This window comes from Camelina sativa, chromosome 13 (genome assembly GCF_030686135.1).
Source record: "Camelina sativa cultivar CO46 ecotype springtype chromosome 13, ASM3068613v1".
Lineage (NCBI taxonomy): Eukaryota > Viridiplantae > Streptophyta > Magnoliopsida > Brassicales > Brassicaceae > Camelina > Camelina sativa.
In genome coordinates this window covers 23,981,535-24,009,386 of record NC_141892.1, presented here as the reverse complement: position 1 = coordinate 24,009,386, position 27,852 = coordinate 23,981,535, and the positions used below count along the sequence as shown (strand labels likewise).

The following is a 27,852-nucleotide window of genomic DNA, read 5'->3' as shown; positions in this document are numbered from 1 at the left end:
ATTTAAAGAAGCATGTGTATATTCATTATTGTTTATTCTTATTTTCCTTTTTCCTTTGCGATAAATTTTTTTTTACTTAAATTTATAGAACTTGGGCGGTCAAACCCGACGTAATTTATGGGAATATTTAACATATTAATTCGCACATGGCCCAATCGTAAAAAACATATCAAGAACCGCTTTGTTTTCTCAATCTAGCTAAAATAGCTAGAAGTCAAAGTTTAACTATTGTAGAAAAGGGTCCTTTTATCCTTATCTTTTCAGAAAATTGTAGAATCTTCAGGAGGAGAATCGTGAAAAGAGATTGTATTTCTTCTAAAGATTTGCCTTTGGTCTCTGGAACAAGCTTGGCAGTGAACACATATCCAATGCACAACACTGCCGCAAATATCACAAATGTTCCTGCAATAATAATAGTTTTATTTCCCAAGTTCATGCATGAAGAAGATCATTAATTTATAACATTGTTTTTTGTATAATATATATAGTATAGACTAATTAGTTACCTATGGAACTCCATTGAAGCAAGAAATTGAAGGAGTAAGTAACGAGCCATGAGTTTATAGAGCTGACCAAGTTACACACTGTGCCTGCTGCTCCTTTCACGTCTACTGGATAAATCTAACAAAGATAATGGTAAAAAATAAAATTTTAATTTACAATGAATTAACAATTTAGCTTTTTTTTTTTTGTTTTTTTTTAAATTTTGTTTCCTCTGATGCTATCATCCATGGTATCGGTCCCATGCCTAATCCGTATGATCCAAAATACACCTAATACGATAAATACACAAAACACAATTTCATAATTTTGGCATTGTTTATAATTGTCTTCTGATTAAAACTGTTTATTAATTACCATAACACTAATGAGAGCCAATATTGGTGTTCCATTATCCCACCAATTGTTCTTCTGCATGAGTAAGAAAAGAAAAAGAAAAAAAAAGATTACATACCGATTTTTCAAAATTGAAACCAAGCCACCGGTTAAGTATAGTATATAGATTAGTAAAGCATGCCTGCAAGAAGAATGAGATAGCTGTTGCAAGACAACCCAAGAACATTCCAGCTTGAGAAACCTACAATTGCTCCCAAAAAAAATATTTTTCGAAAGAATTCTCTCAAAAAGACCTATCGATTTGGTTATTTAATTACACTTGCGGTTTCCGTTTTAATTTTTGTTTACCAGTAGGAGAGAACGTCTTCCGGATATATCCACAAGCACAACACCTAAAATGCCTCCACACATCTACAAGAATGTGCTTTAAATGATCGTTAAAAGAATATGTATTGTGTGTAAAAAAAAAGAAAGAATAATATGTATGACTTCTAGTGATGCTTTATCATCTTACAAAAGTACAACCTGAACAATAGATGTCAATATGAATCCAACGTTACTTGATACGCCTGTTAATCATATAATCATTGATTGTTCGAATAAAAAGAAGATATATGAAAGAAGAAGAAGAATAAGGTTTTATTTACCGATAGAGGTAAAAATGGTATCAGTGTAAAAAGTATAACCATTAAGACCTCCAAGCTGAGGCATAGATATAAGAACAACTCCAATCTGTGTAAAACAATGTGTTAAATAATATAATCAAGAAAATGTGCAAAGACAATAATGTTTTCAATTTCAGTTTTAATTTTAACCTTTTTTTGAAGAGTTACTTACAGTAAGTGGCAACGAGTATTTTCGCTGGAACAATTTGAAGAAACCATGTCCCTCAATGTCTTGTTGTTCCTCAACATGCTGTGCATATTCCTAATAATCATCAAAATGTTGGGAAATCAATGTAATATATATATATATATAGATCTATCATATATATCTCATGACTATTCAGTGCATATGTATAGGTTTATATATCCTTACTAGGATATGTGTTGCTTCATCTGATACATCAGACCTTGCTCCTCGGAGGCTTAACAAAACCACCTCAACCTCCTTCCCCCTTCCCACTTTAGCCTACAAACAGATTTTGCCAATGATAAGAGTATTTTATAAGCCTTTGGTACTTTTATCGTATTTATGGGTTGAACAAGAAAAGAAGAGATTATGCTAAGCAAACAGGATCTGATTTTTTTATAACGCAATGTTATGTTTACATGTGAAGTTTAACGGGACCTAGAGTAGTATATAAGGGACACTGGAATCCTATATATGAAACTAAGCATGTGAACACAAGCGTAAATGCAAATGTATTTTGACTAAACAAGCAAAATGCAAATGGATAAAACAAACAAGTGCTTACTACGACAAAAAAAAAAAAAGCTAAAGGAAAAACACGCGCCTCACGCGCTGGCGAAAAAATTCTCTCCCGATAATGCGGTCCCTTTCTTTCAACCTTCACCTTCGCCAATCTCGGCGACGGCTCCCACCGGTCCCCATGACCAAAAAGAAGCCTAAAAAGCCTCCCGGCGGTCTCCCCACTGGAACCGTTACATCTAAGTCTCTTTTGACCAAATCCTCACCGCCTGTTTCCACAGAACCAGCTGGTTCAGATCCGTCAGATCTCCGTCCTAAGGACCTACCTGAGCCCAATTTGGCCTCAGAAACGACAAGTACCCACACTCCTGCCCCCAAGCCCCTTCAGTTGTTCAAGATGTGGTGAGTGCAAACCCTAATCGCACTGTTGCAGCTACAGGAGTCGTATCTTCGGTAACGGTACCTGCAAAGGAGCTCGTAGCACAAGATGGGTCTTCTCAACGAGAACAACACCCAGTGGAGAAGGATTCAATTCATCCCAAGCAGATGCCTGTAAAATCCTCTGTCGTATCAGACTCGCCCTAGAAGGATCTTCTGAAGGGCAACTCTATCAAAATGGAGAAAAAGGTACTCCTTTCACTTTGGAATCTGGGGAGGTGTGTGTCACAATTCCGAACTCTGTGATTGAAAAGAACAAAAAGGCGTGGGACAGTTTCATCCTTGGACAGTTCTATGAAGAAGCACCTCCTCGTGGTGCAGTTCAGGCGATTGTCAATGGGATCTGGAGTCGACAGCAAAAAGATATCACAGTCTCGAGAATGGAGGGCAACTCCTTCCTGTTCAGAGTCCCATGTCCAAATGTACGCCGGAGAATTATGAGCCAAAGTCTCTGGCAAATTGACGGTCAGTCCATGTTCGTCGCCAAATGGTCCCCTGAGGTTCAACCAACCAAACCGGAATTATCAATGGTTCCAGTGTGGTTAGAATTCACGGGTGTCCCCTTGCAATTCTTTAACAGAGATGGACTCTAACACATTGCGGGGCTTGTAGGTCATCATGTGTGTTTTCACCCTCACACTGAGAACTTTATCAATGTCGAAGTCGCAAAAGTCTACACAGTAATAGACCCCCGTAAGCCGCTTCCTGAAGCCGTTAACATCCGTTTGGAGTCTGGCCAGATCAAAAGGATCCACGTATCAAGTCCCTGGCCCCCCTCACTATGCAGTCATTGTAAGAAGGTTGGGCACACAGTCTCTCGATGTTCGAAAGCACGGCCTACCTGTAACTCTTGTGGTTCGGTGAAGCACGAAACAGCATCCTGCCCTTGTGCTAAAAAAGAAAAGAGTCAAGGAAAACGTCCCAGTCAAAGCCAACTTCCTTTGGTGGGTGCACCTGTTTCCAATGTCCCTATCAGCTCTGTCCCTTCACTCAAAGCCCAATCGTCGGATGCTCAAGAGGCAGTTGTACCAACGAAGTTACCCCAAGTGCAGGGCATTTACCCACCTAAGATAGGAGAAGTTCTTCTCGTGGCTGAGGTAACTCGGGATCAAGTTTCCAATACTAGGGAAGGAGGCTCTTTGATTCAATCATCGGTCCCAAAGAACCCTTCTGTCTCTTCGGTCAAAAGGACACAAGCTATTGGTTTTGATGACGGGGAGCTTTGTATCGACTTGCGGGAAAATATGTTTGCTCAACTATCTCCAAATCAAGTTGCAGTAGGTGAGCTGTCTTCAGATAATGCTTCTGATAATCTCTCGGAGGAGGATGATAATCCAGAAGAAGAAGAAGATCGTTTTTTGAAAGTTATCTCCAAGCGAATGCAGAGAAAGAACCTGCGACAGTTCAGGGCGGGAGGCCCTTTAAACCTCTAATAACCCCATTCCTTTATGGATATTTTTTGTTGGAATGTAAGAGGGTTTAATGATAAAATAAAGAGAAGAAGTTTTCGGAAATGGTTGAAGCTAAATAAACCGCTTTTTGGTGGGCTTATAGAGACCCATGTCAGCCAACAGAACTCGCAAACTATAGTATCTCGCGGGTTCCCAGGCTGGAATTTTGAAGGGAATTACGAGTTTTCCGACCTCGGTAAGATATGGATCCTCTGGCATCCTACTGTATAGGTATCTATCTTAAGCAAATCGTTGAAAATGATCACTTGCCTCCTTAAGTTACCATATGTTCCTCAGCGGATTGTCATCTCAGTTGTTTACGCATCCTCCACCTGTTGTGCATCGAGAAAGTTGTTATGGAATGAAATTGTGAGTCTAGCAACTAGTGCGACAGTTGTGAGCTTACCGTGGGCTGTCATAGGAGACTTCAATCAAATACTTTACCCCCATGAACACTCCACACCGCTCGTTAATCCCTCTTAGCCTGGTATGCGTGATCTTCAACAATGTCTTGACTTGACTGCTTTATGTGATCTTCCCTATTGTGGGAACACATACACATGGACGAATAAGCACTCAATCGGTCTTGTTGCTAAGAAGCTAGACAGAATAGTCGTGAATGACCTCTGGCGGATAGAGTTCCCTGACTCTCTGGCGGTATTTGGTGAACCTGCATTCTCAGACCACAGCCCGGGATGCCTGTTTCTTGACTCTGCCAAACAAAAGTCTAAGAAGCCATTCAAGTTCTTATCGCTACTGAATCAACATCCTGATTTTGCACCCTTAATCAAAATGTGGTGGGAGGCTCTCCGATTTGATGGGACCAAGATGTTTGCAATATCAAAGAAGCTGAAATTTCTTAAAGCGGTAATTCGTGAGTTTAGCAAGGAAAACTACTCAGGCATTGAGAAGCGGGCTTAGGAGGCTTATGCAATGCTTCTCCAGTGCCAACAAGACCTCCTTGCAGATCCTTCTGCTTTGTTGTGTCTCAAAGAAAGGGAAGCTCATCAGGCATGGTGCACTCTCGCACTGGCAGAAGAGTTGTTTCTAAGGCAGAAATCTAGAATTTGTTGGCTTAAAGAAGGGGACAAGAACTCCAGATTCTTTCATAGGGTGGTGCTCTCCAAACAATCCCAAAATGAAGTGATCTTCCTCATTGATGATTATGGCCAGGTGGTGGACACAAAGAAAGGTATCCAAGATCTTGCAGTGGATTTTTATAAAAAGTTGTTTGGAAACTTGGGTTCCTCTTCAGCAGCGACTGTTGCTGAACTAGCATAACTCATCCCACAAAGGTGCTCCACCACTGCCCTGCAGATCCTTAACGCACCTGTCACACCCGCGGAAATTAAAAATGTTGTGCTCAACCTGCCCAGAAACAAATCACCAGGTCCAGATGGTTATTGTGCAAAGTTCTTCATATCTCATTGGGTAACAGTAGGGCAGGAAGTCACGGAAGCAGTGCTCGAATTCTTCCAATCTGGCAAGTTGCTGAAGCAATGGATTGCGACTATTCTCTCCTTGATCCCCAAGACTCCGAATGCTCAGAAAATCGGTGATTTCAGGCCAATAGCTTGCTGCAACACCCTGTATAAGATTGTCTCCAAGATTTTAGCTAACAAGCTTAAAAAGGTGATCCCTGAGCTAATATCAAATAATTAGTCTGCGTTCATTCAAGGAAGACTTCATGTGGAAAATATCTTACTTGCTACAGAGCTGGTCCAAGGCTATAACCAGAAGAACATATCTGCAAGGGGAATGCTCAAGGTAGACCTCAGGAAAGCCTTTGACTCGGTTCAGTGGGATTATCTACTAAATGTTCTCACAGCGATGGAGTTTCCGGCTCAATTCATCGGTTTGATTGAGCAGTGCATATCCACTACAAGCTTCTCTTTATGCATCAATGGGGAATTATGTGGCTGCTTTAGAGGGGAAAAGGGGCTGAGACAAGGGGATTCTATCTCCCCGTACCTCTTTGTACTGGCTATGGAAGGGTTTTCTCGGTTGTTATCGCAAGACTACATCAATAATCAGATTGGAGCTCACCCTAATGCCTTAGAACCGCGGATCTCTCACCTTGTATTTGCGGATGACATCATGGTGTTTTTCGATGGTAAGACAGCCTCGCTTGAAAACATTGCTTCAGTCTTGCAGAAGTTCTCAGACGCCTCAGGTTTAACAATGAACAAGTCCAAGACTGACCTCTACTTTGCGGGTGTGAGCCACGCTGAAACCACTCAGATGAGTTCTCTTGGTTTCAACATTGGCTCACTCCCTATCAGGTATCTCGGGCTTCCACTTATGCACAGAAGGCTCAAAATTGCGGAATATAGACCACTGATTGAGAAGATCACGCAACGCATCACCTCCTGGTCTGCCAGAGCTCTGTCTTATGCGGGTAGACTCCAACTCCTCTCTTCAGTGATATATGGAACCCTAAACTTCTGGATGTCTGCATTCATCTTACCCAAGGGTTGTATAAAGAAGATAGAAAGTCTTTGTATAAATTTCCTGTGGGGTGGGGACGCAACTAAAAAAGGTACAGCAAGAGTCGCTTGGTGCAAACTTACTCTTCCTAAGCAAGAAGGTGGTCTAGGGCTTCGAAGCTTATCCCAGTGGAATAAGACTCTGTGTCTAAAATTGATCTGGAGACTTTTTACAGCAACAGACTCTTTGTGGGCTATCTGGATGAGAAACACAAAAATAAAAGATGTCAGTTTCTGGTCCATCGATGCAAGAAAGACTACATCCTGGACGTGGAAGACCCTCTTGAATCTCAGGCACATTGCAGGAAAGTTCTTAAAGGCGAGACTGGGTAATGGCTCGACACTTAGCTTCTGGTACGACTCTTGGACACCATATGGCTCGCTAATTGATTATCTAGGTCCCACGGGTCCTGCACAAACAGGAATTCCAATCCATGCAAAAGTTGCGCAGGCTTGGTCTCTGATGGGATGGAATCTCAGACCAGCAAGATCACCAAGGGCTGAAGAACTACATATTTTTCTTACAACAATAAATGTTCCACCTGACACTGATGAACCAGACAGGTACTTTTGGGTCTGCGGCACAGAGGAACTCTCAGTTTTCTCTACCAAAAAGTCATGGGAAATTTTGCGACCAAGACAGGATCCACCTCATTGGACTGAGCAGGTTTGGTTCAAAGGAGGTATTCCTCGACATGCTTTCATGATGTGGCTAACGCACCAGGATGGGCTACCAAATAGAGATAGATTGGTTAGATGCGGACTTCAAATCGAGCCTAACTGCTGCTTATGTGGGTTGTACCGAGAAACAAGAGAGCATCTGTTCCTTCGGTGTGAAGTCAGTGAGGAAATTTGGTCTGCAATGACTAGGAGGCTTGGTTATAGGCCGTTTTCTTTTCACACCTGGGAAGCATTCACCGCCTGGCTGGGTATAAACGATCGCACTGTACCACGATGTTTGCGTCGTCTAGCGGCCCAAGCAACTTTGTACGCTATATGGAGGGAACGAAACAACCGATATCACAACAACTCTGCAACGGAGGCTCAGATCTTGTTCAAAGGTCTAGACAGGCAAATCAGAGATGCCATTCTGGCAAAAAAGAGGAGAAAAAAATTTAAGGATCTACTTTTCGTCTGGTTAAAGTTTGACTAGGTATTCCTACTCAATTTCTTCAGCTTTTCCTCTCTTGTTTTTATTTTTTTGGGCAAGGGATGGGGTATGTATCAAGGCTTTTGTAATCTTTCTGCAACTTCAAGTTAATGAAAATTCACATAGTTATCAAATAAAAAAACAAGTGCTTACTAGCCATCTAGGAGATTCTGGGACGAAAAAAAGAAGAGGTAGAACCACTAGAGAAGGTATAGATCCTGTCCAACGACAAAACACAAAATCATTAGTACAATGTTATTTCAAATTGGAAGGAAACAAACAAAGAATGTTTGAGCTGTGTATTGATATGAACCAGTCTCCTTTACATACCCAAAATGGCTAAATTGCGCCAATCAACGAGTGTTCCAAGTACATAAAAGACCGATATACCAACACCGATGAATAGCTGTAGAACATTCAAAAACTTGTATTGTAGGAAGGTAATTACATTTTTTATAATAGCTTTTAAGGATTTTGGTTCTCTTAAGCTTACCTGCACCAAGGAAGAAGCAGTTCCTCGTAAGTTTTTTGGTGCTACCTCGCTGATGTAAATAGGCCCCTGTGATTAAATCATTATCAGAGATTATATGCTTTATTACAAAAGTCCATGCCAAGAAATTACCAGAATCCTATTTGAAAATTTCGTTTTTCAGTAATCCAAATGTCAAAGTTACACATTTTGAATTTACCATATAATCAACATCTAAAACTAAACACGTACATTTACAAGCAAAGAATAGTAAACCAAAGTCAAACAAAGTTTTTTGATGAAAGGTTAATTTTTAAAAAACTACACAACATTGCCAAACAGAGAGACCTTAAACTTCCAACAAATCTACAAAACTTGGATTGAGCCATTGAGGAATGATTAAATCTAATTAGACTTGGTTTGGAGTATTTTTTTAATGTATTTTTTCTTGATTAGACACCTCTAGCTAGGGTTTCTTTAATTATTTATTCATGCCAAATATGCGATAATTCCTCCCGAAATCCCTTGCAATAACCTTCCAACATCGAGCAGCCATGCATCCTTTTGTAACATAACAAAAAAGGATTAAAAAAAAAAGATATTTAAGAGAATTAAAATCACTTATCGAGTTAATTTAACAACGGCATTTCATAATTAAAACATAAAATTAAATTAAAAAAATAATCAGTAAATCAAAAACCTTGGCACATGCTATAGCGAACCAGCCGAGTAAAAAGAGAGTGTTTGTAATCCATATCGTCTAGTTCAAGAAAAGAAAAAGGATGGGTTTACACACCCAACTGAATAATTAAAATTTGTAAACCGAGATAACTAAACCATTGTTTTTGAATTGGAAACTTACATAGAAACGACCAACCAAATCTGTTAATTTCCCACAAACCAATGCTCCAAGGATTACCCCTACCGTCAATATCGATCCAAAAAATGAAAACTGATAAAAACGACCAAAAAAAAGACAAATAATTGAAAATTAACCGAGCCATAACCAAATCCAATCAAACCAGAAACAGATAACCGGAATAAACCAAAAAGCAAAATAATAATTGAACACTTGCATCAGCTATGGATAGATTCAAGTCTTTCATGATACTGGCCTGTGTAGGAGCCGTATACCCAACCTGTAGAAACAAAAGTTTTGGTTGGTAAAAAATTAAAATTGAAAACACCAATTATGATTTCGATCTAAATTGTTTTTTGTTCTTTTAAACTGAACTCACAATGCAACCATAGCTGAAGGCACCAGAAGAACATGCAATGAAGGCAAGAACGAAAGGTCTCGTGGAAGCATTTGATATATCAGACAGAAGTGAAGAAGATTTAGTAGGAGAAGCATTTGATAAATCTTCTGTATGAGAATGTAATAAAGATTCTTCCGCCATTTTTTTTTTTAGAATCTGCGGTTATAAAATCAACAGTGTAACACAATCACAAGAAAGCATAAAATTTCTTATAAGAAAGAAGAGATCAAATCTTGGAAAAAAAAAAATTGTGATAATGTATTTCTTGTGGTGTTCTGTAGAAAACTTCGAGCTCATTAACGACATCATGTACGTTGTGTGTCCCAAGTGGGGAGTGGGGCACATCAAACCAAAAAAATAATGCATAGCCAACAACCACGCTCCACGGCAGGGTTATACTTAATCACGTATCAACTACCTCATATCCCCACAAATCTTTTGCGTCTTTCGGACTCGGACTCAGAGCATCCACACCGTCTGTTGGGAACTTGAGTCTATTTAACCCTCAACGTATGATTTATGGGCTTGTGGACTAATGAATAAACTTTTTAATTGTCCAATGGTTACACGTAGATTAAAATCGTATGTGCGTTCCTTCTTACACAGGCCCGTTTAAAGAAACATGAATTCATTATTGTTTATAATTTATTCTTATTTTCCTTTTTCGTTCTTTTAAATATATATAATTTGGTGCGATTAAAATTAAAATAGAAGGTATGATCATTTCGGGTAAACATAGTAGAAAAGTTTTAGTTATTTTTATGGGACAATTTTTTAAAATAGCTCAATATATTTTTTTTTGGTTTGCAAACTTTCATTAAATTAAGTCCAAGATGGGCAAAGAGTTATAATTGAAAATAGAGCCCAACAAAGTAAAGCCCGATTATAAACCTAATAATCTAAAACAAAAAACAGCAACACACTATTAGGTTTAGAAAGTGACACGTATTGGACACGTGTTAATTACGAAGTTGGGGTGGAACAACGACCAAGTCACATCGCCTTCCACCGGAGCTGAGTCTCCGATCAAATCTTTTTGAGCTGTAAAATCATCTTTTTTGCCATCAGGATCCATCGATCTTTAGATTTTTGTCTCGAATATCACCACTTTCCTTCTGCATCTTCATCTAAGTGTTAAGAAACAAAGTGTCATGAATCTTCAGATCTGTGAAGCACCGGAAAATGTGAGATGGCTAGATGTCAGATTAGTCGCAAAACTTTGCTCTCCTAAACTGCTCTTCACCCTCCACAAGATTCCTCCCATCACAATTCACAAACTTAAGAAGAAACCATCATACAATGCCAATTACGGCCACTAATATGGGTATGAGGATTTACTTTCCTCTTGATTGGAATCAAGCAATCCAATGATCCAAAACCACTGAAACACCACTCAGCTTTGACCTCTTCAACATAAAAGAGATCTAAAGAGATCTATAATGTAAAAATAACTCTACTCTTATTTCATTTCACCCTACTTAAATTGAGAACTTTTTTAAATAAAAAAACCTAAATAAAAGTTGAATGTTAAGAAAATAACCCTTGTTACAAAATTCAAATCCAAAAAAATGGCTGTTCTAAACAATTAGTTGCATTAGTTTCTAATACAAAAATGCATTCAAAAATTGTAGCTTATTCCAACTATACAAGAGGATTGGTTCATATGATTGAGCTAAAGAAGCGTTAGAGAGAGATAGAGCTGGCAAAAGCCGAGTTCCTTAGCCGGTGAGTTGACTTTCCAAGTAATCACTCACACAGATCTGAACTCACCTTGTCAGTTGTCCCCATCATTATTCATGACACCGTTTGTTTTGTTTTTCATTATCATCATCATTATTTTATCTTTATTATTACTAACTCCGTTTTATACTCACTAAAAAACAATTAAATTTTCTATTTTATCCCTCCTTAATACACTATTTCATTTAATATAAATAATTAATAATTTAAAAATTAAGAGTAAAATTAAAAATTTAATACATAAAATTGCATCGTAAATACAAAACGACAAGTAATAAAAAAATAAAAAATTATCTCTAAAATGACCAGTAAAAATAAATGGAGGAAATAATAATTTATTATTAGTAGGACTAGAATATGACTATATGAGATGACAGAAACATAATTTTCAAAGCTAAATGCCCGTGGAAATTTTTGTCTTTTCATTTTTATTTAATTTATGTTGACGTTTTTGCCGGCATGCTGTATGAAATAAATGCGTCAGCTACGATATTGGATTATGTATTTTTTCCAATTATTTTTAGTTTCACATAATTGCGTCTGACGAATTGATGATTAGTGGTGAAAAAAGTTGTGTTTGATTGTATCCAGATCTAATCCTTTACAAATGTAATTCTTTCGAACTCGTCACTCTTCACAGCTTATATATAGCATATGTAAAAAAAAAAAAAAATTCTTTTCCTATTTCATATACGACCGAAAAAGCGAAAACAAACTTCCAACTTCCAAACAACTAGTAATGCACTATATATAATATTTAAATTTTATCAAAATAGTATGAACGTTCGATTTCTTCAATTCAAATGCTGAAATTTATATATAAATTTGAGTTTTTCTTTGAAATTATTTTATATCAAATATTGCTTAGAAATTAGAACAACCAAATTAAATGCTATAGCGAATTGTATTTGTTATCTACGTTTCACCATTTTCTAAATACTTTTGATAAAGAAACTAGAATATTAATTACTCATGGTAGCTGTTCATTCGTTTTACCTCGTCGTTGGATACTCATCGAGTAATACATCATTTAATGTAATGTATTATTAATGGGAGATTCCTTATCATGTTGCTTCCATCATCGGATACCTTAGAAAAAAGGAGAGTTACATGCATGCAAGTCGTGCCATCTAAATGCCACCAAAAGGCAAAAAAAAAAACAAAGCAAACTTAACATATACAGTAATTAACAAATACCAAAGGTCAATAATGATTATTTTATAATCATATGAGGAGGTCAAAGCTTGCTAAATTTATCAATGTTATGGACAGCAGGACAGGACACGGCCGCCAATAACGTTGTTTTAATCTTGATAAACCATATCATCAAACTAATTAACCGAGACTAACAAGTTTATACATGCATGATATTAACTGGTTTACATCATTTCACCTCTTTTTTTTTGTTTGTGAAAATGAGCATGATAAGATAGAAAATAATTCTCTTTTTTCTTTTTCTTTGACATCAACTCTTTTTTTTTTGTTTTCTATAATATAGATGGTATATTTTATAGATAAAATGGCTTTCTTAAAATCTGAGGTCTTGTATAATATGCGAATTATTGCAGGTAGTCAATCTTATATTTTTTAGGAGATAATTTTCTATGACTCGAGTTTTTTACATTTATAATCCAAGAAAAAAAAGCCTTTTTATAATTTATAACTTTCCCTGCAGGTTTAATGGTTCATCGTGGAATGACATTAATATGTTCAAAATTTTTAATGAATGAAAGGATTATTAATCAGAGAAATAATTACGCTGTGTTTTATATATGCGTGTGTGAGTGAATAGTATTGGCAGCAAACTTAGAAAACAATATATAATTTAATACACATGTATGTGCACATGAATATAACTCGTATAGTCATATACTAATTAATAATCCTCACATGGTCTCTCCCTCTCTCTCCCTCCCTCTCATACTATAAATGTTTATGTACTTTCGTGTTATTATAGCCTACTCAATCTTTCTTAATACTTCAACAGAACAAGAACTCAAAAAAGATCAATCAATGGCATTAATGGTGAAGAATCGTCCGTACGAGTACACAAAGATGGAGAATGAAGACCCACAGGAGCTAATTCACAGAAGAGCTCAGTTCCTAATCCAGAAGGTCTTAGAACGAGCCGACAACAAGACCAGACAGCAGCAACAGAGAAGGAGATCATCTGGACCGTTGATTATGATCCGAGTGGTTGGGATACGAATGAGAATTGGTAAGAAGCTAAGGAAGCTGAGGAAGAACAACAGTTGTGTCTGCAATAATCTCATCTCTCGTTTCCTCAAATCTTTTAAACGTTTCTTGTGTTCTTCTTCTTCTTCATCTTCTTCTTCTCGAACTATCTCTGATCTTCCTCCTCTCTTCTCTATACAAGTTTGATGATCTTGATCTTTTTGTTTTAATATTATATGTTATGATAATATATGCTTCCTATTGTAAAAAATATATAATTATATATGATATCGAGCTAAAATCTGGTTTTGAGATCTTTGATTGTTAAAACATTATGGTTGAAATACCATACGACTCATTTGATTAACCTTTGAAGATCACTAAACATTTCAAATGTTAGACACTTCATTTTTTTTAGAGCTCATGTTTTAGATGTATATTGAGGAATAATTGATTTAGTGAAAAGGTCTCTCGCATGCATATGACTTGTTAGACTGGAAGTAGGTTCAAGCGGGCCGATGAGAAAGTTAGGACTTAGGAAAATAAATTTTATCAAATAAGTTATATGAAAAGTGAGACTATATATATGATATTTCATTATTTTCGTCTAGATTGAACGACCAATCAATGAATCAATTTCTAAGTAATGTTTGGTTTAGAAAAAAAAAAAAAAAGAGAACGAAAAAGTAGAATTAGAGAGATGACATTTTAATTTAATCATGCCAAACGTTTTATATTATAAAGTAAGAAATTTGACGAGATATCAATTCTAGTTATGGAAAGCCAACCAAACATAAAAACTGTCATCATTTCAGTACTGAGATTTAAAAAATATATATATATATATAGATATACCAAACCCAAAATATATACATTATCTAAATTAAAGCAAATTTTGTCAAACATATCGGCCCTTACTCTTACTCACAAGTTGAAAGACGACGAAAGTGAGTACGAAAGAGACCAGTATATTATATTTGTTGCACCTATTTGCAAAGGAAACATATTTCTATATGCAGTGCACTATGACTCTATGACGACATTATACATTTATGTATCGTGAATCAAAGTGGTTTTAACTGAGATATCACCACTCATAACCGAGAATAACGATGCTGAGCATATTCTGTTGTATACATCAATACATGACATCGTCTAAGTATAGCAGATGGATGTCGCAGTCTATTTGAAAAAAACTACATATATTTTGGAAGTTCTAGCTTGCCATATACGCAGGGCCACACTTACGTACCTAATGGCCGAAGAAATTAAGACAACTATGTTTTACCTAAATTTTGTTTTCGTCCAAAGCAAAATCTCATAATATTCTCAACCACATAAGAACGACGAGGGGAAAATAATTGTAATGCGTTACGACTTTTATTAATCTTTTGGAAAATATGATATACTTTAACTCAATTTAAAACTATACAATTTTGAAGGAATAAATGGGAAAATGGTTGTGTGCGAGAGAAACTGGAAAAAGCTGTAAGACCGAACATGGCCACATAACTCATTCATCCATCACGATCTTGTCGGTTCTTTTACTTCTTTTGATCAAACTTTCAAAGCCATTAGCTCTTTTCTGTTGACTTTACGGTTTTATTTGGGTAGAACGTTGACCTAGTTCCTTTTATCAATATGTATCATGTCGTAGATTATTATCAAGTTGATAAAAATGAATAGTATTATATATATATAAGAAAAAACATTTTAATTAACTTTCAAAGTGTAATTCGGTAGCTTTTTAAATAATTTTGAAAGATTTTCACATATATGAAAAACCATCAAAGTAATTATGAAGTGGAATATTCACCAAAAAGAAATGGAAGTTTTCTTTTCTAAAACAAAATAGAATTCAAAACTTTTACCATTAATTCCTTTGAAATTTTTAAAGGTCAAATTTAATTATATTTTACTTTATATTTTTCAGCAAAATTGAAAAAAGACATTAAACTTTATATTTTTGAAAGGTTTTAATCATTTTCATATATCCTTGGGGCTGTGTGAATATTTCTGTTAAATCATTTTTCATATTCATATATGTCAGTTTACTTATTAAAGTTAATTGATACCCACTTTAGAAGGGAAACAGTCAAACAAATACCAAAAGAAATTATTGGAATCCCTTTTGGTTATAGAACATCCTTGGATCAAAGGGGGAGAAGCACCGGACAAGCATATTATTGATGACGATGTGTTATCCCGTATGAAGCAACTCCGAGCAATGAACAAACTTAAATAGGTAGTTGTAAAGGTTAAGAAGCAGCTCAAAATAATGATGATATTATCTTTCTGTATCCCTAATTGTGCATCTCGCGCTTATCATCTTGCAATCTCGATCGGGTTGTCATAATTGTGTGGTTGTTTGGAAGGTTATCGCAGAGAGTCTACTAGAAGAGGAGATCAAAGGTCTTAAAACCATGTTTGGGAATACCGATACTGACAAAAGCGGGACATTCACTTGTGAAGAAGTGATAAACTGGACTAATTAGGCTTAGGGTCTAGACTCTCTGTCTGAAACTGATGTTCAGAAACTCATGGGAGCCGTAAGTTATCTTCAGCATCTTGATTTCACTTTTTCAATAAAGATCTTGAGAAAAGACAAAGCTTGAAAACATATGATGATACGTGGATGGTGATGGAACAATTGACTACTAGGAGTTTTTATCTGCGACTATGCATAAATACAAAATCTTTTTCCTATATATCTGTAACTTTCTTGAGAATACCTGTGAATTCTGTATAATATATATATATATATATATATATAGAATTTTAAGTCAGAACCTGTTAATTAAAGACAACTCTCAGAATTTGTGTATGGGATGTAAACCAAAAAAAAAATGTTAACTTCCCAGCCTCTAAAATAAGAGGAAACAAATGTAAGGCGCAGCCGCAGATAATGGAAGATACAACTGACTCCTAAAATCTTCTTTAGTACATCGCACTCCAAACAGACTATGCGGTCTCTCATTTACACAAATTTGAACCAAACAAAAACATTTACTGTTCGACTCTAGAAGACCTAAGCAGTGTTACTTTTACTCTACGTCTCTATTGAACAGAAGAATGTAAGAAGCGCCTACCCTCAGAAACATATATTATTCAACTCTAGAAGACCATGTATGTGACACACCTAACTAAGTAAGCATTGTTACCCTTGTTCTCTGAACAGACGAATGGAAGAAGAGAAATACCCTCACGACGTATGCGTTTTCTTATTTGAAACACATGCATTGTCGGTCCTCTTCCTTTTCCTTGAGTTAATCTCATCATTGTTTTGCTCCTCTGCTAGGGCAGCGTCTTCAACATGTGCGTCTTCCCCTTCTGCGTTTTCCTCCTCTGCTACGGCAGCGTCTTCCTCTTCTGCGTTTTCATCAACTTTGGCTGCCTGTTCGTCTACGTTTTCATCCACTTTGGCTGCCTCATCGTCTGCGTTTTCATCCACTTTGGCTGCCTCTTCGTCTGCGTTTTCATCCACTTTGGCTGCCTCTTCGTCTGCTGCTGCGTCAACTTCATCTTCTCCATTACCTTCATATCCATTGTGTTGGCCTACACCACCATTATTCTGTTTCTCAATAATAGCTTGATCCTGTGCACCTCCGTTCCCACCACCTCCTCCGTTCCCACCACCTCCTCCGTTCCCACCACCTCCTCCGTTACCAGCTCCTCCATTCCCACCAACAATATTACCATCTGGTGCAAAGACAACGGTTTGAATACTCCCAGGGAACCACACTCGAACATCTTGTATAACAGCTCCTTCATCATGGTGCGCAGCAGTCAAGGACCATGAATTGGCGATACTAATGAAACTGTTCAACCTTGATACAGATAGTCTGCATCCGACCCAGATTTCTTGTTGTTGTTCTTGTTGTTGACCTTCCATTTATCCTGATCCAAAGAGCCAAGGGTTCAGCCAAATAATGCACAGTGATATAAATGATTTATACCAAAACAAATTAAACACAAGCCCACAATTTCTTCTTGTCTATGCCTGCAACACTTTTACATGACTCAAGAATCCAACTGGGGTTTCCACATAACATGACACATAACAACACATAATGTTCTTTTTAATCTGATTTTGTTGCATAAATGCATGATCACTAACTAATTTATGGTTTATATATGAGGTCTCATCCTTCACAAGACAAATACTCTACATATTAAAACAGATACAATCTGGGACTATACTGATTAAACCTTCAAAACAGAACTGCGTTCTTGGGAGCTTCCTAATCAAATCTACCAGTTGCAATAAAGCCGAGTTCTTGGGAGGTTCCTAATCAATTTAAAACAGCGTTCTTGGGTGCATTACAAACTAAAACTCAAAGGCAGAGTAAAAAATTACCAGATCATGTGATGAACGACGAACGAATGAGATTGAGGAAGAACTTGAGAGCGAATCTGCAGATTAAACAAGGCACAGAAGATGATTCAAAAAAAAACCCAAAACTGTTTTGAAGATTAACGAAACTGCATCAAATCAAAAGACAAATCTCACCGTCCGCAGTCCCCAAGAATTAGACTTCAGAATCCAATCGAAGAAAAAGATGAGGAAGCGAATCTGCAGAGAGCAAAAAGAGTGAAGAATCAGTGAATCGATCAAAAACCCTAAACCTTATCTGTGAATCTAAAGATGATCTCACCAGAAAATTCGATTCTTGATAGCAAAATCTTTGTTACAAGAGATCCAATTGAATCAAAAGTTGAAGCGAATCGATAGAATCGAAGCAATTATGGAGATGGATTCGAAAAGAGAAAAAAAAAAAATTGAGAATCGCAGCAACAGATGGATGATCTGTTACTGATCCTTAAGAATTTTTTTTTTTTTTTTTTTGTTTTCTTCTTCGAGGTAATTTGTTTATTATATAGCTGATCGAAATTGGGGCAAAAACTTGGGCGGGATGTGAACGTGAAGGGTTCGTTCGTTTAGTTATTTTTTCGGTTTAATAGAAATTTTGGTTCGATTCCTCTCGGTTTTGGTACGGATCAAACCGATTTATTAAACTTTAAAAGCCGAATTTAATTATTTTTTTGGGTATTTAAGAAAAAGGTAAAAGTAACCCTGGGCATAATAACCGAATCCGAAACTCGAAGTGAGCAGTTCGGTTCGGGTTCGGATAGGATAAAATACCCGATCGAATTTGATATTTCATGAGATCGGATACCCGATCGAGTTTGGGTAATACACGATACCCGAACCAGATCCGAAGATACCCGAACATAATGTAAAATCCATTAACTCCCTAATCCCTAATTCCCTTTTTCTTTCTTTGTGTTTGTCGATTTTAGAACTTGCTATAGCCTGTTCGACTACCAAGCTTCAAAATCGAGGTTACTTTTTTGCTTTTACCCAATAAAATCAGATATTAGTCTCATTTGTTCAAGCTGGAAACCCTAAATTGAATAGCATCCTCCCCTCCATCTGCGACTTCACGAAGGAAATCACAGGTTTGTTCTTTGATCTGAAACTCTATACTTGTCTGAAACTGAAACATGACAAACTGCTTTAGTGTTTAGAGTCCGATACTGCTTTGATGTTGTATGTTTCATCTTGTTTACTGTTTAGAGTCCGATACTGCTTTAGTGTGAATCCGATACTGCTTTTGCTTTCTCTGTTTATATGATTTGTCTGAAACTGCTTTGATGTTGCTTTGATGATGTATGTTTCATCTTGTTTAATTTTTAGACTTAGTGTGAATCTACAAACTCCATTGACATGATTAGATTGTAGAATCCGAAAATTAGATTGTAGAATCCGAAACTATCTACTCAAGCAATTAGTTTATTTTGATTATACATTTGTACTTGTCTTAGTTTGATTCATATATGGTTTTTAAGTGAAAACCATATGATTAATCTTATGATTCTCTGTTTATATGATTTGCATATGGTTCGTATATGGTTCTCTGTTTATATGATTGTGTAAGAGTAATCATATGTGTAAGAGTAATCAAGTTAAAATTCGTGTATGGTTCTCTGTTTATATGATTTACATATGGGCCTTATATGATTACTTTGAGTCTCTGACTTTGTTATCTCTGTTAATATGATATGCAGATGGGTTCGTCAAACCCAATGAACGAAGTTTATACCGATGATGATTTAAACGATGAAGAAGAAATGATGACACTGAGACCGAGAGTAAGAGGAAGAAGGAAACAAACTCAGGGAAGTGGATCTGGTGGTGGCACTACTGCTGAGCAAAACAAGACACCAAGGACACTAGCACCAAGGTCTGGTGTATGGACCCATTTCACAAGATTAGCAGGCAGCCGTAACAAGTGTAAGTGTAACTATTGTGGAAAGGAATTAGGATGTTCAACAAAATCAGGGACGAAGAACATGTGGAACCATCTCAAAATATGTAAGGCCTACAAGGCATGGGAAAAAGGTCAAAATGCTACAGGAGGACAGCAAGTGATTGATAAGGAAGGAAATAGCCAGTATGCAAAAGTCCCTGAGCATGTTTTCAGAGAAGCACTTAATCAAATGTTGGTGATAAGAGAGTTGCCATTGTCTTTTGTAAAAGGAGTGGCGTTAAATTTTTTTTGCGATAAGGTCAGTCACTTTGTCTTTGATTATGTGAATGATTTAATACATGTTTCTTATACACTTGATGTAATCAATCTTATCTATTTGTTACGGCTTTAATCTGTCTTTTATTATATGTAATTCATTTAGGTTAACCTCTATAAACCACATTCAAGAAGGACAACAACAAGAGACATTGTGAAAATGTATGTGGAGAGGAAGGCTACTCTTAGGCAATGGTTTTTGGCTAATAAGCAAAGAGTCTCACTCACCACTGATATTTGGGTTTCTTCGGTAACAGATACTTTTTTAAAAACTAAAATTCTGATCTTAGCTTTTTATTCTTAATAACCTATATTTACTGCTTTTTTTTTTCTTATAGGTTCAAGTTACATGGTTATCACATCACACTACATTGACAAACAATGACGATTAAAGAAGCTAATCATTGGATTTAAGAATGTGATAGATCACAAAGGTACAACGATTGCAAACACACTTCTAGAATGTCTTGCTGAATGGGGGATAGAGAAGGTGTTCAGTGTCACTGTTGACAATGCAACTGTTAATAGCAATGCTCTGAGTCAATTTCAATCAAGCTTCTCTGAGGTATCAAATGATTCTCTGGTTATGGATGGAGATTTCATGCATCTTAAGTGCGCTGGTCATATTATAAACTTGATAGTGAAGGATGGATTGACTGAAATCGATGCTAGTGTGGCTGCAGTCCGTAATGGTATCTCATATGTCAGGTCAGGACCAAATAGAAGAAAGGCGTTTCAGCAAAGAGTTGAAAATGGTAGGTTCTCAAAGGGTAGTATGCCACTAGATGTTTGCACAAGGTGGAATTCTACGTATTTGATGCTGACAAGGGCGATTAAGTTTAAAGGAGCATTTGATAAAATGGAGTTTGAGGATAAGCTTTACAATGATCACTTCTTGGAGACTGTTGATGGCGTAAAAAGGATTGGACCTCCTTTGAGTCAAGATTGGCGTAAAATTGAGAGGTTAGTTAAGTTTCTTAATGTTTTCTATAAGGCTACATTGGTAGTATCCGCCTCAACTACTATGAATGCACATCAGTGTTATGGCAAGATAGTTAACATTGCTGTGAAGCTTCAGTTACTTTGTGATAGTGGGGATAGCGAGGTGAAGTTAAATGCTGAGAAAATGTTTCAGAAATTTGATAAGTATTGGGGTGGGTTGAAGAACATTAACAGGATGTTGATTATTGTTAGTGGTATGGATCCGAGAAAGAAGATGCAGTTTGCAAATTTGTGTTTTGAGGAGTTGTATGGGGTAGAGACTGTAGAAGCTAAGGCAATGAAGGATTCAGTTAAGGCTATAATGCGTGATATGTATAAAGAGTATAGTGAGAGATATGCTGAAGCAACAACATTTGCGGAACAAACTCAGTCTCACTGCTCATCTCAGAGTAATCGAGAGAGACATCAAGACTTATTTGACTCAGTCGATGATGATTTTGATGGATACAACCCGATGGAGCAGAAGTATGATACATTGCTCAGAACTATTGGAGTTAGAGATACTAATGAACTAGATACATATCTGAGAGAAGAAGTTGAGAATCCAGATTTGATAATGGGAGTTGAGTATGATGTACTCTCTTGGTGGAAGGTCAATAGTGCAAGGTACCCTGTTTTATCTCAGATGGCTAAAGATTTATTTGTAATGCAAGTGTCATCTGTTGCTTCTGAAAGTGCTTTTAGCACTAGTGGAAGGATAATAGATCCCTACAGAAGTTGTCTTACACACTACATGGTGGAGGTTCGGATGTGTACTGAACAATGGTTAAAACAAGGCATAAAGTTTGAAGAAAAGGTGCTTACAAATGCTCAAATTCTTGCAGAAGTTGAGTTTGAAGATGAGCTTCAAAGAAGTTACTTTCTTATCTCTCTATGCCATGTTAAGTACTTACTTACAAGTTACAGTTTGTAATGTTGGTTTGTTTATTTTCAGAGTTTGAATGTGAAGAAGAAGACTCTTGAGCATGTTACATGGCAGAAGAAGAAGAGGATTAGAAGACTGGTTTAATTGTCTAATCTACTTGCTTCTCTCTTTTAAACTTTATCTACTTGTTTCTCTCTTTTAAACATCAGAATTTAGACTTGCATTCTCTTTGAATCTCTTAACTCTTTACTCTTTAAGACTTTCAATCTTTATGTTTTTTGATATTTAAGTTATATGCTTCTTCGGGTATTTTGGTACGGGTTCGAGTTTTTGATAAGGATTTCGGGTATTTTTATCGATTTCGGATAAAAATACTCGAAATCTATCGGATATCCGAAATTCAGTTTGGACTTTGGGTGTATCCGAAAATACCCGAACCCGTTCGGGTTTTATCCGAACCTGACCCGATTATATAAAATACCCGATTAGATTCTATTTTCATATATCCGAAAATCCGAAAATCCGAAGCTCCGAACCTGATCGGGTTCAGGTACCCGAACGCCCAGGGCTAGGTAAGAGTAATTTTGAAAACAATTAGATAAAGTCGGAGCCCCTTGTTGCAAAACATTTAAGGCCAACGCCTCCTTTAAATAATTGTTTTTTGAGGTATTTTTAGGTTATCTTCTAGAAACGGAGGATCTCTAAAGTGGTAGCGATCATCATCACCCATCATCTTAATTGGCTAACCAGATCATGCTCTAGTCGAATCTCAATTACTTTCTCAATCCAAAACCAAAATTGAATGATGGTGTCAATCCATTCTCAATTTTTAGTTTTGGATTGAGAAAGTAATCGACACAACGATTTTTCTTGATTTGCAGAGTTTTGAGTTATGTCTTCCGTATCTAAATCATTGGCAGGGGCATCAGCAAGATCTCATACAAGAAGTTATCGTGTTTGGCCCTTTTTGGTAGACATACTCGAAGAACGTTGCTCGATCCTTCATGTGGCACCTTAATCGCAGTCAATGAATCTCCATCAGCAGAACTTGGGGCACTCAGCTTCAATGGTTGGCGATTTCATGTTTGTAAATTGGAGTGAGGGATGATCCCTTGGTCATTTTGAATGATTTGAGGAGGCTCTGGTTAGATTTATCATATGTTTTTGTTGCTTGTTGCTCTGACATTTCCTCGGATAATTGTTATCTCGAATTCTCTCTTCTAAATGCAAATTCTTTTAATTGAGCAGGTTTCGCCATGCAGCAGTATGTGTTGGCTTACATATTCGGGGGATTTTACTATGATAAGATAGTGTCCTCTTTGCGCCTTTTGGATATAAAGGACCTTCAGTGTAAAGAAAGAAGTTGAACAACAATGTCAATGGCCCTGTGCGCTACTCTCATGCTCTGGTTGCATATGGGTCTGAATTATTCATGTTGGTGGGTACAATGAGGAAAGTGAACTCAATGACCAAAGCTCTTCTTGGAAACTTGAAGTGATCTCTGGAAAATGGCCTCATGCCAGGTTTTCCCACACACTGCTGTTTATAGGCATCTAATTGGCATAACTGAAGATTGGAACTTATGAACATAAGAGTTGTTTGTTCGAATTACAGCCAGCATTCTTTCTTGGTGATGAGCTTATCGTCTTTAGGGCTGGGGCTGCTTGCTATGCTTTTGGGACAAAGTTTAGTGAACCAGTGATAATCAACTTGCTTCAGTCTGTAACTATGAGCGAAAATCATATTCCGCATAAACCTGAAGATGTTTCTATAGAAGTGAACAAAAACAACGCAGATTTGTATAGTGAAACTTCTCCGTCTCAGTCAGGAGTAACACAATTGGTTACCGGATAGCGCTGCTTCTGCTTGTATGCTATGTAGTGTGAGGTTTCATCCGATTATGTGTTCCCGTCATCATTGTCGATATTGTGGTGGAATCTTCTGTAGGGACTGTTCTAAAGGAAGAAGCTTGGTTCCTGCAAGGGTTTGTGATGTGTGTTTTGTGAGGTTGGAGTCTGTGCAGCCTTATTTGATGGACCAAGTTATTCCTGCTGCTCAGTTGCCAACCCATGAATTGACAGATCTTAGAACATTGAGGTCTTGGGTGAATTTTCCTTGGGGACAATCCATGGAGTATGAGATTTATAAGGCAACCAACACTATTCGGGGTTATATAACCAAGGTGAGATTTGTGGGTACTGAGCTCACTCTAAACTTTTTATTTAATTTGTGAGCATTCTTGAATGTCAACTATATCATTGTGTTAATGGCTGATTGGCTGACTAGCCTCTGTCCGTGAAATCCAGAATTCTAATAGTGTGTCTTTGATTTGAAAATTTCTCAACAGATTGGTTCTTCGAGAACCGAGAGGTTGATTCCAGATGCTATTTTAAGACAAGCAAAAGGTCTTGCAGTAATCACTGTTGCCATAGTTGGAGTTATGGTTACATATAAAATTGGGACTCGATTTGTGGTTGCTCGTAGAGATGATGTTTCCTGGTCTCCACCCTCCGCCATCTCTTCATTTGGTTTGGGATGGGGTGCTCAGGTAACATAGCTCTTTTAGTAATTCGTTGACTTTGAGAGAAGGTTTACTCAAACTAAAATGGTCTTTATATTTGCTTCCCTGCGACTGAAGACTGAAAGTTTTTCTGAACTTTCCCATATGAGGCAGCCTTTTAAGCAACGACTTTAAATAAAGTAGCGAAAACATGGTGCTGTTGAGCTTCCACAGAGGTAAGTGTTCTAGAATGCTGATTTTATAATGCTCGGGGACTAAAATGGTGAAAATCCGGTTGTGTTCATGTTGTTTCCGCTTCCATCGGATAGCTTTTGTGTGTTTTCTCAACAGTTAGATGGGAGTGGCTTGGGGATATTGGTTTGCTTCCTTTAACATCCTTTATAAGATCCAGCTTGAAGTTCTATCAGTGATGAAATTTGGTCTGCTGTTGCTGAATAGCTTTGTGCCAGTGCCAGCCGCCCAAAAATAGCTTCGAACCTTTTTTATCAGAAATTTGATCAGCGCTTTTAGAATCTTACACTAACTTTACTTTTAGTGGAAACCTTTATATCATACCGATTCATCTTAAAGCACCTTAAAACCTGCATTATTGATGCATTATAAGTTATGAGAATGCTGAGAACTTCACAAAACATTTTTTCTTACCTAATTGCATCTGCTTGCCATTTAGACTTATATCATTGATTTTGTGTTTTTGTCAGGGACGAGTTGAACAGAATGGTACAAGGGATAGTACAGTGAAGATTTTGTGGGAGACAGTGGATGGGATGATCGCTGTGAAGGTGGGATCTTGTCCTCGTGGGGGAATCTCTCAGAAAAGCTTCGAATGGGTAATATGGCCTGTGAAAATGAAGTTGTGGTGGACCTATTTCACTGGAATTGGTATGCCATTATTGAGTACTGTAGAGAAGAAAAAGTGGTTTTATACCATCAAAAGCCAATGCATTCTTAATTTACATTTTCAGGGTAAAGGGCATGCTGGTGTATGCTTGTGAGCGGTATCCTCATGCTATTGTGAGTGGAATATCACTTACGGGAGGAATACTCCAAGTGATCCGGCAATGTCAAGAACTCAGATGAGAGCAGTTGGGTCAAAGCATGTCGCCACAGGTACGTCCAGAGCCAAAGGTAAAGATTCTTGGCACTCGTTTGCTTGTTGGAACAAAATATGTCAAAAGCTTTTTGAACTTATAGAAAGAGCATTGGTTTTACAAGTTAGGTTTTATTTCATAATCATACGCGTAAACTAGCTTCACCAAAATAAAAGAAGAGTAATGGGGTGTTTCCTCTACTGAAAACCGATTTTCTGAATCAAAGACTGGGTGATGAGAATGAATATTGGTTTGGGTAATCCAAGAAAAGTAAACTTAAGACTTGTACTTCTTGCCTTTTCAGGTGTTCATGATTTAGTTTGTCGCTGGGAAGTTACAGTACTGGAACATACAGAGAAGGTGAAATGGTACGCTCCTCAGTTTCGCCAACTTGTCACCGATGTGAGATGCATATGATGATGATGATGATGATGATGATACCTCTAAGAGACTTCCCATTGTATTCTGTAACTTGTAAGATCTCAATTTCAATAACCGGTTTTTCTTTTTCTTTTTTTTTCTGGAGACATTGATTTCACCAGCATAACTTGTTATCTTGTACTGGTTTCATAGAATTCATTCCATATTTTGAAAGGTTTTATTAGTCATTTTCATCCTTTGGTTTGTTTGAATACTTCTGTTAAATCATTTTCCATATTCATATATGTCAGCTACTTATTAAAGTTAATTGAAACCCACTTTAGAAGCGAAACAATCAAACAAAAAGTCACCAAAAGAAATAGTACTCTTTAAAATGGATTTTACAAAAAAAATTGATTGATCACTCGCAATAAACTAAGACGAGAAAGTTTTAATTTTTAAGATGAAAAACTTTTCTCACTTCGTTTTTCTTATAAGCCTTTATTGCTTTTCTTCTCGAATGAAAAGCAAGAACTTAATATGAGAGAAGCTGGCCAATTAGGTGGACAAGGAGCAATCGAAATCCTAAAAAATAAGGTTCTTCTCATAAAGAAAGAAAGAAAAACTAAGAAAGATGCAGCATAATCAAGAAGCAAGCTGAGGGAGCGGGTTTAGCCAGCGTGGGAGAACGAATTGCGAAACGAAGAGATTGTGATAAGGAGCGTACATATCATTAGCGAGCTTTGGATAGATGGAGTCCATAAACTCCTTGCATCATGCGTGTCCTCAAGTTAAACAAGACCAGAGAGTCCCTGTTACAACTCCAACAGTACATGATATCAGAGTTTTTAGGATGCATCACCAGGGGAAAATAATCAACACCATTACCCCTGGTGAGGACTTGCCACAGAAGTTGCCATGAATTAGGATGCTCACGCGTACCGACCAGCCTCCAAACCCTGATTGTACAGAGTCCACTATTATTATCATTGAAAACGTTGCAATACATCAAGGATCCAGCAGAGGTTGTGATTGTTCTCTTAAAACGCCGAGTGTCTTGATATTGTTGGATATCAGGAAAAGGTATCATAGTAGACTCATCACCTCCACTATAGAATCATAGTAGACAACATAATTTGCGTCCATGGAGGAGTTATCAATCGTAGCAAGCCAGTGAAGACGCCCGTTTAAAGGAACCGAATGCGCTAATCTAGTCCAGATTAAGCTTTGGCGACAACGAACCTCTTTTGTCATCCACGACCCTGTTTCAGAGGAATATATCATAAAAGTGAGTTGATTAGACACAAAACGAGAGACCGACGTCCAGACAACCTTGTAACCCACGGCAATACCCTTTTCCATCTTTGTGACCAGTCCATTGTCGTTAAAATATTGACTCTCCTGTAACCTCACGACATCATAACCTGAGAGATGCGGAGGAAATGGGATCAGAACCCATTGTTGCAACAACGGGTTTCCGACATGATACATGGGTGCTCCTTCGATGGTTTCGGTGTAAAGCAATACCAATCCATCCGTGCAGCTCAAGACACTAGTTTTTCTCACTGTGGTGGTGGTGTCATTGTGACGCATAATGAAAGAGCCTAAGGAATCGGTAAGTCCCCATCTCTGGCATCCATGGTGTCCTATGATCTCTGTTCTGTTACTATTGTTCATGAAGATTGACCACGAAACGGAGGATGAGGACGAGTTCACAGACTCGTAGAGATCTCGGAAGAAGTCGGAATCTATCGTAGATTTCCATTCTTTGCAGAATGATCTGAATCTAGCGATGCTTCTCAATGATAATCTAGCCAATATCTTCACCCATGCTTCCTCTGGCACCAAATTTTGTTTTTGTTTTTTCTCCATTTCTAGATTTATTAGATCTAGGTTTCTCTTTTTTTTTTTGTTCGTCGCAGCAAGTGCTACAATATATGATATTTCGTAGCGAGTCCAACAAAAGCTGCTAGAACAAATATAATCTAAGAGGATCTTTATTGGTGGGTTTTGATTTTTGGGTTCTTACATTTTTTAGTAATAAAAAATG

General features: G+C 37.3%; 3 protein-coding genes and 2 pseudogenes across 8 annotated transcripts; 2 read left to right on the top strand and 3 right to left on the bottom strand.

The window, feature by feature from the left end:
• Positions 1–116: 116 nt before the first annotated feature.
• LOC104737326 (sugar transporter ERD6-like 14) lies at positions 117–9,831 on the bottom strand (annotated as a pseudogene). Its single transcript, XR_015578845.1, has 18 exons — positions 9,441–9,831; positions 9,279–9,341; positions 9,065–9,154; positions 8,903–8,962; positions 8,698–8,763; positions 8,227–8,292; positions 8,064–8,139; positions 7,887–7,951; positions 1,876–1,968; positions 1,675–1,764; positions 1,485–1,569; positions 1,363–1,406; positions 1,186–1,248; positions 1,019–1,078; positions 859–912; positions 716–773; positions 507–623; positions 117–402 (listed from the first exon to the last, which is right to left on the bottom strand). The product of XR_015578845.1 is annotated as a sugar transporter ERD6-like 14 (transcript).
• A 3,241-nt stretch (positions 9,832–13,072) lies between these two features.
• On the top strand, positions 13,073–13,692 carry LOC104737325 (uncharacterized). Its single transcript, XM_010457473.2, has one exon. It carries the CDS (start codon positions 13,131–13,133, stop codon positions 13,581–13,583), a length of 453 nt encoding a protein of 150 aa, XP_010455775.1. The 5' UTR covers positions 13,073–13,130; the 3' UTR covers positions 13,584–13,692.
• A 2,515-nt stretch (positions 13,693–16,207) lies between these two features.
• Positions 16,208–18,224, bottom strand: LOC104737324 (uncharacterized). The gene is made up of 5 exons (XM_087480854.1): positions 18,032–18,224; positions 17,887–17,949; positions 17,734–17,789; positions 17,201–17,273; positions 16,208–17,005 (listed from the first exon to the last, which is right to left on the bottom strand). Exons 4-5 carry the CDS (start codon positions 17,266–17,268, stop codon positions 16,579–16,581), a joined length of 495 nt encoding a protein of 164 aa, XP_087336980.1. The 5' UTR covers positions 17,269–17,273; positions 17,734–17,789; positions 17,887–17,949; positions 18,032–18,224; the 3' UTR covers positions 16,208–16,578.
• A 4,206-nt stretch (positions 18,225–22,430) lies between these two features.
• LOC104737323 (SH3 domain-containing protein PJ696.02-like) lies at positions 22,431–26,058 on the top strand. Of its 4 annotated transcripts, none has more exons than XM_087482707.1 (7): positions 22,431–22,974; positions 23,079–24,012; positions 24,178–24,378; positions 24,505–24,566; positions 25,053–25,233; positions 25,317–25,479; positions 25,747–26,058. In XM_087482707.1, exons 2-4 carry the CDS (start codon positions 23,701–23,703, stop codon positions 24,523–24,525), a joined length of 534 nt encoding a protein of 177 aa, XP_087338833.1. In that variant the 5' UTR covers positions 22,431–22,974; positions 23,079–23,700; the 3' UTR covers positions 24,526–24,566; positions 25,053–25,233; positions 25,317–25,479; positions 25,747–26,058. The 4 variants fall into 4 exon arrangements, with proteins under 4 accessions (XP_087338833.1, XP_087338832.1, XP_087338831.1 ...); XM_087482706.1 differs by having other exon boundaries at positions 24,469–24,566; positions 25,317–25,461; XM_087482705.1 differs by having other exon boundaries at positions 24,469–24,566.
• A 109-nt stretch (positions 26,059–26,167) lies between these two features.
• On the bottom strand, positions 26,168–27,748 carry LOC104738443 (putative F-box protein At3g23950 pseudogene; annotated as a pseudogene). Its single transcript, XR_015578823.1, has one exon. The product of XR_015578823.1 is annotated as a putative F-box protein At3g23950 pseudogene (transcript).
• Between the last annotated feature and the right edge of the window lie 104 nt (positions 27,749–27,852).